The sequence below is a fragment of the Dufourea novaeangliae genome, unplaced genomic scaffold (assembly GCF_001272555.1).
Source record: "Dufourea novaeangliae isolate 0120121106 unplaced genomic scaffold, ASM127255v1 scaffold21, whole genome shotgun sequence".
NCBI lineage: Eukaryota > Metazoa > Arthropoda > Insecta > Hymenoptera > Halictidae > Dufourea > Dufourea novaeangliae.
This window is the reverse complement of record NW_015373910.1, coordinates 7,352,661-7,362,786: the sequence shown is the minus strand read 5'-3', so window position 1 is coordinate 7,362,786 and position 10,126 is coordinate 7,352,661. Positions and strand designations below refer to the sequence as shown.

Sequence of the window (10,126 nt, the reverse complement as noted above, 5' to 3'; positions counted from 1 at the left end):
TCGGTTCAGACGAACACACGTTATCAGTCACCTTCTCTCTAATTTTTACCATAATTTAGCTATAGGCTATCGATTAGTGATCCGCACCGTCGATTAGCACGTGGACTTCACTACCTCACAGCCTTTTTTAGTCACTTTTGAGAAAGACATTATAGGAAAACTTTCGTAGTTTCTATACGTTTTTCGATTATTTATTTAACCCTTTCGGACCTGGTACACATAAAGTTTTGGGTACATACAGTGTGTTGCAAACCCATATGTTTCTTATAAATTTAAACTTTTTCATCTTCTGAATAGTTTTAATTCAGAATTGAATAAAAAAAAACCTTTTTTTTTTAAATTTAAAGGAAAAATTTTTTTAAACAAAATATCTAAACAGTCCACTGAGTTAAAATGTGTAATCAAATATATTTTTTTACTCTTAAAAGAAAATTCAAGTCTGAAAGGGTTAAGAAAATTTCAAACTTCAGTCCACGAATATTCTGTCGATTATTTAAATATCCGTGAAGACCGTTTAATAGTGTCTTAGTTTTATTGTTTTCTATCGAATCACTTGCGATCAGCAGCCTTGTCACTATTCTACAGAAACGAGCTACTTTTAAGTAAATGATAGTTAAGGATGTGAAATAGAATACAAAGTTTCCTTTTTTTTGTTTATTCAGTTATCGAAGAAATCTTAAACGTTCTTCGCTTTGCTGGCCTAATTCAAACACGTTTCAGTTGCGCAAATATTTCGGTTATTAATAGAAGTGAAAATTGATTCCTATAACGCGAAACGGAGCAAGAGATAGAATCGAAGAAATCCTTAGAGCCAGGGTCTCGTCGTTAAATCGATTTCCGTGACGGGAATGAAATCGAAGAAAAGAGATCGTATATTTGCTACACGCTAATTCATTTACGCGAAATGAACAATGGTTTCCTGTATTCTTTTTCTTCGGCGCATAGGATGACGAAAGGATTTCAGGGATATTTCTCACGAAACGAAATTTCAAGATGGTTGAAATGCAGGAAGAAACAAGAATTAATCCCTTTTACTACCTTATTTCTGTTACGATTAATGATCGAAAAACCGAAAAGAAAAAAAAAGAAAAAAAATTGATCTCTCGAGGCGTCCTTGCTCAAAATGCAATTAAATAAAATCGCCCCAACAGCGAAAGACTCCCCTTCCCCCTCCCTTTTTCTTCGAGGCGCTTGCTGTATGTCCACGAATCGATTACAGAATTTCAAAAAAAAAAGAGAGAAAAAAACGAAAACGACTACTTAAGATGTTTGTAAGTACGACGAGATATAATTATGCGTAAGATGGCTTCACCACATAGGCAGTTAATATCGTAAATAATTACGAAGGTACGAATAATAACCGCGATAATTGGTTGAGTTAAGCGTCATACGATTCTCTGATCGTGGAATCTATGTTCATCTAGGTAATGATTATGTCTTAGACGTTACTGTATATTAGCCTTAAATAAATACAATTATGGAAAAGATACAACTCGATCGTTCTTTACTTTCCCCCCCTCCAGTTCGTTTCTTTTTTTTTTTTAAACTGTTTAATAGATAAAGAAACAAATATTATCTCAGTAATTTATATTTAGATCTAGATACGACACAGAAATTTCTTAGCATGTACATTCGTGCAATAACTGAAAAACACAAAATTTTCATTGCATACTGTAACTAAAAAATATGATTTCTTTGTTTGTTAATTAATGTAACGGGATATTTTTACAAACCTCGGACCCTCATTCGGTGGCCACGTCCCTGACATCGATCGCGAACGAACAATCGTGGCGCCGCCTGTCCACAGGCTCTTCCATTTGTCGACCATTTGTAAACATGGCTCCGGTGAGTTTTCAGTCCGTGAAGAAAACGGAATTAATTCGAAAATGCGTACGATTCGATTGAATATTCAACGTACAAACGAAACCTTGTGTCACGATGATTAATAGTGACATGATTGTGTCTGTATATCCCGAACGATCACTCGGATTTCGATGGATGAAATACCAACGATATAAACATCGCTCCAGTGGCCGCACATGGATTCGCCACGAGACAGGCACAGCTACTTAATGAAAACTCTCTCAATATGGTAAATCGTTCGTTTTTCAGACCGTCGTGAAGAAGTCCAAAGGGCCGGCCCCCAAGAAACAGAACCTTCGGGGCAAGGGCCAGAAGAAAAAGATCTCCCTTAAGTTCACTATTGACTGCACACATCCCGCTGAGGATAACATTATGGATGTAGCCAATTTTGTAAGTTATTTTCCTGATATCAGAACTTTACTATTACCAATTTTACTATCTTCTTTGATACACCCTTACTGTGTACCTTTTTTTTCATATTGCTTGAAGTCTTAGGACCTCTGAAAGAATTCTGTTTGCAGTGTGTAAATAACGTTGCTTATTTCTTTTTCTTTAGGAAAAGTACCTCCATGAAAGAATCAAGGTTGGAGGTAAAACAAACAATTTTGGTAACAGTCTCACATTGGAACGCGACAAGATGAAACTGTCTGTGAATAGTGACATTGACTTCTCTAAGCGGTGGGTATCGTCCTGTTCTTCAGAAGACTGAAATTGGCTCATGTTATATCTTACCTCTGGTTTCACCTGCAGTCTTTAGTTTATTTGGGTTCATATCTTTAACCCCCTGCCATGATTTTTTTACGACTTCACTCTCAAGAATTATTTTATCGTTAAGAATTTCCCTGATACAAAAGGAATTCTATTCTTATGGCAAGTGTTGCATTTATTCTAACCCTTAAATATTACTACTAGTGGAACAGTATTTCACATCGACTCAAAGGAAATTAATAATATACATGTTTAGTAAATACGGTTTGAAGTCGTTATCACGTGTCTGATGTGATGTTGTAAGGTAAGGGGTTAATGGTGATAAACCTATTAGATGACAGTTTCGTAATTGTTTTAAAATCAGTAATTAAGATTGAGGTGGAATTAAAATAATAAAAATAGAATGTTCTCTTAAAAAGGTCTCAGAATGTATGTGCGATATAGTGAGAGTCCAATTGTATTAATATAAGAAAATGCACATGACCTTGATACATAGATAAATACGGATTGAGATTACTCTCAACAAGACAACCGATATTTGCACTAATTGAATAACGTGTTCCCATAGGTACCTCAAGTATTTAACGAAAAAGTATCTGAAGAAGAACAAGCTGCGTGACTGGCTGCGTGTAGTGTCCAAAGACAAAGAGACATACGAACTGAGGTACTTCCAGATTAACAGCCAGGAGGACGACGACGAAGAAGATGCAGAATAAATATTGTTTTTATTCTATACACAATTACAGAAAACATCTGTACATATTTCTTTTAATAAATAATGAAAAACATTTAGACTGAACTTTACTAAGGAATAATACGTTTTACTGATGTTGACTTGCATCCCTTAAAGTCCATCGGTTGTGTAGGAACGTTTGCGAGCAATCAATTGATAACGAAATAAACAGATCTTGTTTAATTGAAAGAACCAACTGAGCATACTTGATCAAAAATTATAATGAAGTAATAATTAATGATAAAGCGCGCATGTTCAACGAGAAACAAAAAGAGTGCCAAATTTATCATTATGAATGATGCATCGCGCGAGCTCCCCTTGCAAATACAAAGACATGCGTCACCTGACGCGTAGTAATAAAAAACAAGTCACTCTTTATCATTGACAGGGCCGTATCTATTTGAGGCTCTCCAATCTCCCTCCACACGCATTACGCAAGAACTCTTATTATTGTTATACAATTCTTCTAATCATAACTATTCCTCTCGCAAATCCCTTACACAGTAACAACAATATACCATTACAATCCAAAGATCCATGGCTATATATTAAACAAATAATACACGAAACCGTGTAAAAAAATAGATAAAGCTTACCCAAATGATTCTTGTCGTTAACAGCCTAGCGCCTTACGGACCGAACGGCAAGTATTATTCTACCAATATGTCCTTACACCTGACAAACCTATCATACATCTAAAAAAAATAATATATTCCTACAGACAGTCCCAAAATTAATAGCTCAATAATCCCATGCGCGTTTCAATGATTACCCCTCCTTTCCCCCCAAAAAAATACCCAAAGATACGTGGGTCCAATTCCATAGACACGACCCTGGTTTATCTATCAAATACATCTGTAAACGATTCTCCACCGATCAAGCGGATATTGCGATAAGATGTCGTAGTATGTTCCAGTAGCGGTGGCGCGTAGTTGGACATTACAATTCGATCTCGACACTCAATTTTCGTCGAGTTTCCCGTGGAAAACCGAGGGACTATTTCGCGTACGCGCAGCGAAACAAAGAGCAAGAGAGAGAGGGAACGAATCACGGAGAGCGGAAGAATATATCGCGTTGCGCAGACGAACTGACGCACGGCGATTGTTGTGACAGAAGTGCAGAAGAGTATCGTATCGTGTCGTCGTCGTCGTCGTCCTATCCAGTTCAGAATCAGCAAAATCCGTGTGAAAATCGTTCGAGAAGGAAAAGAATCATCGGTCACGGGGACAGGAGGCGGAACACCGTAAAACTCGGTTGCTCGTGCTGTAGCGCGAGAACAATGAAGTTTCAGTACAAGGAGGGGCATCCCTTCGAAAAGAGGAAGGCCGAGGGTGAAAAGATACGACGAAAATATCCCGACAGGGTTCCCGTGAGTAACCTTGTGAATCTGGTGAATACCGATTGATTGTGTTATACGTCCGAGAAAGAGATCGGTTTGGCCTGTTTTGCTCGAACGGGAAGAATCTGTTGACGAAAGGTTCGGATCGGTGGGAAGAGGCTCGTGATCCACGGGAACGTTGTTTTTAGCTAGAGAACCGCAAAATTTTGGACGAGTTTAATTTGTCCCCCTCCCCCCTGTCGCTGTGATCGATCTATCCACGGAGATTTCCTGGTCTGGAATAGGCCAAGGTCGGCTTTCTACGCTTCAATTTTTCGTCTCGTAATTCCGGGATGATGCAAATACTTTCCTTAATCGATGGTACAAACGGGCTAATTGAACACGCTGGTATCGAATTTCTTTGCGCGGGTTTGCCTTATTGGCCCCCCTCGAGTCTATTGATCTTGCTACACCCACAGACTATTTGTCTGTGTCTGTAATTTCCCTCCCCGCGGATTGATAAAACAGAACCGATATATAATTTTTTATTTTTTCGTTTTATCCCATTTTTTTCTAATTGCGCGCGGAGATTCCCCTCCCGATCAGCAACCTGCCTCGATCCTCCGACTCTCTTACCCCGTTCGACGAATTTCGTGTCGGGGACAGTGGAAAATCTGGCTCGACTGGCAAAATTGTAAGATCACAGCTGTTCGTGTATGTACACTAGGCATGGGACTTGGATAAGTGTCAAACGCACATAATATGAAACTTGGATTTGATAGTGGGTTTCGAGGCGATCTTGACGTTCGGCCAAGGTTTTCAGCCGTTTCATGGTTTGGTTAAGAATAATAAGATATTCTCTGTCAGAGTGATATGCAGTTTTCTGTGTGCAAATGTACAGGATTGAGTGGGATCGATGGTGTTCGATTATTTCCTTGTTGTGCTGATCGTGAAAACCTTGGACCTTGAATAGTATTCGATCGGTTGCAGGCTGATTTTGGCGATGTATCATTGAAGAAATATCTGATCTGCTTTCGCAGGTAATCGTCGAGAAAGCGCCTAAAGCGAAAATTAGTGACTTGGACAAACAAAAGTATTTAGTACCATCTGATTTGACCGTTGGACAATTTTACTTCTTAATCCGGAAGCGAATTCATCTTCGTCCTGAGGATGCCCTTTTTTTCTTCGTTAATAACATCATCCCACCTACGAGCGCCACCATGGGTTCTCTTTATGCGGTAATTATATGATGTGGATTCTCAAGTTTAACGATGCAAGCCTTTGAAAGCAACAATCGTGTGTCAAGTTTCAGTAAAGTTTAGTTGATATCATAGGAAGATACTCAATTATGATTTATACTCATGTATCGATTCAGGGGTAGCTTTACAAGATGTTTTCTAAGCCTCTAAATATCTCAAAAGCATATTTATCGACTTACACCATTAATGCTTTCAAGGGATCGTGTGAATTTATATTATATATTTATCATGATCGTGATTGCTTCTAGGAACACCATGAAGAGGACTTCTTCCTTTACATAGCGTATAGCGACGAGAATGTGTATGGACATTAAATCATAATAAAGAAGACAACATCAAAAGGACAAGAGCAGACGACAAAAATTTTGCCATCTACAAGCGTAGTACTTTTAGATGCTTTCGGAAGTGTTAACAAAACAAAAATTGTATCTTTCAAAACCTTTTTTGAGTGAAATTTAAAATCCTAGCACAGCACACACTAAACTGAATTTGCTTCCTTAAGATAAATTGGATTTGTTCGTCTGCCAACAAATGCAAATGTCTTACATTTTTCGATTCCGTCACTCGCCGCCGACTAAGGAAGCTTCGGATAATAGGGTGTAAGAAGGACTAATCAGAGCTGAGTTATATGATCTCGTATCATGTCTAGCCTGATACTGGGAAAAAAAAGAACAAAAAAAAAAAGATATTGGATAAAATCGTTAGAAAGAATGTAATACTTTTAAAAACGTGAAGAGTGACTAACTTCACAGTTGCAAAACCTATAATTCACGTGCATTAATGATCATATTCAAAAAGGAAAAAAACAGTTACTAATACATCAAAAGAAAACCTATGAAAAATTCGGTGATTCTATGTAGACGTTTTATGTGATATCATTTTCTTTTATTTAGTCTAGTGTTAATTCTATTTACATGATTTAAATGTTATTTCAATCACAAAGGAATGGAACGGAGTTGCTGAATTCTATGGTGAGGTGAAAATTTTTTGTAACGGCTGGATGTGGGCCAATAAAAAAATTTTAAAAACCCGAATTCCAAGAGAGTGTACTTTTCTGTCCTTCCATTCCATTGAACTACAATTCTACTGTACTGGTAGATACTGCCGCAGAGTGCATGCTATTCATAATTGATGTGTTTTGCTCGTGGTCCATCTATTTTTAACTTGTTTTCCTCAAGAGGACTTTCTCGTACTGTAAGAATAAGGCACTCCCTAGTTAATGGTATTACCTTGTCGAGGAAAGTGAGCCTGACTAACATGGAACCAGGAATCAATGAAACAAACACTACAAACAGTTCAGTCAAATATGCAGACATCATTTCTGCGTACAGCCTCAATCAAGAGGACAGCAATTGGATCATATCGAACTCCTTCATAATCTTTACCATGCAAACTGGTAAAGTTGTCACTTGAAGTGTAACACGTTGACTAGTGCTCCAACACAGTAAACTCTGTTTCTTCGTTCACCTTAGGTTTTGGTATGTTAGAGTCTGGTTGTGTGTCACTGAAGAATGAAGTTAACATTATGATGAAAAATGTGGTGGACATAGTGCTTGGAGGACTGACTTATTGGGCATTTGGCTTCGCAATGAGTTTCGGATCGAACGAACACTACAATCCCTTTATTGGTTTAGGAGAATTTTTAATAGATCCGTCTGTCCACGATGAACACATGGGTCCAAAGTGTGCTGCATTCTTATTTCAATTAAGCTTCGCAACCACTTCGACAACCATCGTCAGCGGAGCTATGGCGGAACGGTAATTATGTAGTTTAAAAGATTCCTCACTTCGTTTTTACATTGTTCAATTCCAGATGCAATTTCAAAGCGTACTGTTTATTCTCATTTCTAAACACAATCGTGTATTGCGTACCAGCTGGATGGGTATGGGGTGACCATGGCTTTTTAAAGGTCATGGGTGCTGTCGATATAGCTGGTTCTGGAGTGGTACATCTTGTTGGTGGTAGTTCTGGTAGATATTTGTCTCTTTGTTTCCCTTGGAACAGGTTCTATTAAAATATTAAGCACCATTTTATTGTAGCACTAGCATGTGCCATTATGTTGGGACCAAGACTTGGCAGATACGATAATGGAATTGATCCGTTACCTCTTGGAAACCCTGTCAATGCTATCATGGGTTTATTTGTACTTTGGTAATAAGACATTAATGATTCACAGGCATAAGATTACTCCACACGACTAATGAATACAATGATAGGTGGGGCTGGTTAGCTTTCAACAGTGGTAGTACATACGGTGTCAGTGAGCAACGATGGCAATATGCAGCTAGAGCAGCAGTCTGTACGATGCTAGCCAGCATGGGTGGTGGATTAATTGGACTGGGTTTTAGTTTGACTAATACGAACGGGATCGATATTCTTAGTCAGATAAATGGTATTCTTGGTTCCTTAGTTGCAGTAACAGGTGAATCCCATTGGGCTGATAATTTATAAACGGTAGAAAGCATTCATCATAACAATATCACTTTTACTGTGTCAGTTAGGTGGTTGTTTCCTTTTTAGAGCCTGGGAGTCTATAATCGTTGGAATGGTCGGTGCTTTCATTACGTGTTTTCTAATGCCTGTATTAGACAAAGTACATATCGACGATCCTGTTGGAGCCAGTGCAACTCATGGTCTGCCCCTTCCTCAGTTTCATTCTTTTGGTCTTCATTTAACTGTCATACTAACACCTTCTTTTCATGGTAGGAGCGAGTGGAATTTGGGGGATTATTGCTATCGGTTTATTTGCAGACAATCCGTACCCCCTTAATACTACTAATGGAAGAAAAGGATTATTAAAGGGTTTGTAGTAATCGATGGGTATTTTAAAATGAATCAAAAGCATACAAAATGCTTGGTTTTGCAGGAGGAGGATGGTATTTGTTAGGTGTCCAGTGTCTAACTGCTCTATGCTTAGGATTTTGGAGCTTTTCTACTTCCATTGCTTTATTATGGGTAAATTCTATTAAGTATCATTTAATATGTACAATATAACACCTTCATTGATTGCTCCTATTGCTTAATTTGCATATCACTTCTCCTTCTAGGGTGTAAATAAACTTATACCCATTAGAATGAGTGTCCATGACGAACTGCTTGGAGCAGACTTAGTGGAACATCGTATACGACATATGCAGGTTTATATTTAAACTACAAAGTGGGTAATTGTATTTTGGAAATTACACATTCTATGATTATTATTTATATCTTTAGATAGGCGTGAGTAGAGCCATGTCTGCTCTTCGTCCAATTTCCCAAGAACACAAACTGGGAGCTATACATCCTGTAGGAATAAATCCTGGTAAGAAGCCTCGAACAAGGAACTGGAAAGTTCCAATTAATAATGCAAATTATTTTACAACAGGTCATGATTCCTATATCGACAAATACACTCGTAAGAGTCGTTTAAAAATGGGAAAACGATTGTCTCTCAGGAATAAGTCGTCAAAGACACCTCAGTCTAATGGAATTACAGATGCAACATTAACAAAACAGAATAAACCACATATCGCTTGGATGGATTGATGTCTTTCGAATGCCATCTAACAATTTATCGAATGTAAATTTATTAGAAACGGTATAAATGTATTCGCATACACGTTCTAACGCTTTCACACATTACTGGGAACACGTACAGATGTACACACATTCTTCGATAAATAATTAAAATCTTATGCAATTACATGTATGATAATTACGCACACCAGAATAGAAGGGAACAAATCTGTCCTGAGATCACAGACACAGTGAATATACGTAATACAATATCTATATTATATATATATATATATCAAGAGAGTGTCTAACCAGCATGGCACATATAAGGAAGTTATATCTATTGTATAGTTCTGTTTCAAATAAAATATTCTCATGAATAGTAGTTTGCCTTTTATAATCGTTAAGGACGCAACATTGGACGTTTTGTCATACTGTCAACTGGCAGGAATTGATCTTCCGTAGACAAGTACCGATTGACAATCACAAAATAAATTTCATCTAGCTTATTCGAATACTCTCGGACGTTAAATCTATTTACAAATTCACGATAAGATGCATACGGTAAATGGAAACGATGATACTGCCTGTAAAAACACGTTACGAAATTAGGTACAGCGACTTTTCGAAAATAGTTTGATATTACTCCAATGCTCTAACTCTAACTAGTAGTTTCGGTACACATGTAAGAACGTATACCGTTGAAATGAACACGCACACTAAAACATTTGTACAAAATACAGCAGAAG

The 10,126-nt window shown here is 37.7% G+C and overlaps 3 protein-coding genes across 3 annotated transcripts; all 3 read left to right on the top strand.

Annotated features, from left to right (window-relative positions):
• The first annotated feature begins 1,805 nt into the window (after window positions 1-1,805).
• On the top strand, window positions 1,806-3,370 carry LOC107194044 (60S ribosomal protein L22-like). Its single transcript, XM_015583608.1, has 4 exons — window positions 1,806-1,845; window positions 2,113-2,253; window positions 2,420-2,541; window positions 3,140-3,370. Exons 1-4 carry the CDS (start codon window positions 1,837-1,839, stop codon window positions 3,285-3,287), a joined length of 420 nt encoding a protein of 139 aa, XP_015439094.1. The 5' UTR covers window positions 1,806-1,836; the 3' UTR covers window positions 3,288-3,370.
• Window positions 3,371-4,368: 998 nt separating this feature from the next.
• Window positions 4,369-6,909, top strand: LOC107193995 (gamma-aminobutyric acid receptor-associated protein). Its single transcript, XM_015583549.1, has 3 exons — window positions 4,369-4,673; window positions 5,663-5,860; window positions 6,130-6,909. Exons 1-3 carry the CDS (start codon window positions 4,584-4,586, stop codon window positions 6,193-6,195), a joined length of 354 nt encoding a protein of 117 aa, XP_015439035.1. The 5' UTR covers window positions 4,369-4,583; the 3' UTR covers window positions 6,196-6,909.
• Window positions 6,910-7,138: 229 nt separating this feature from the next.
• On the top strand, window positions 7,139-9,610 carry LOC107194137 (putative ammonium transporter 3). The gene is made up of 11 exons (XM_015583703.1): window positions 7,139-7,277; window positions 7,354-7,639; window positions 7,695-7,852; window positions 7,922-8,033; window positions 8,099-8,304; window positions 8,384-8,515; window positions 8,589-8,684; window positions 8,749-8,837; window positions 8,930-9,019; window positions 9,096-9,183; window positions 9,247-9,610. Exons 1-11 carry the CDS (start codon window positions 7,139-7,141, stop codon window positions 9,405-9,407), a joined length of 1,557 nt encoding a protein of 518 aa, XP_015439189.1. The 3' UTR covers window positions 9,408-9,610.
• Window positions 9,611-10,126: the final 516 nt, after the last annotated feature.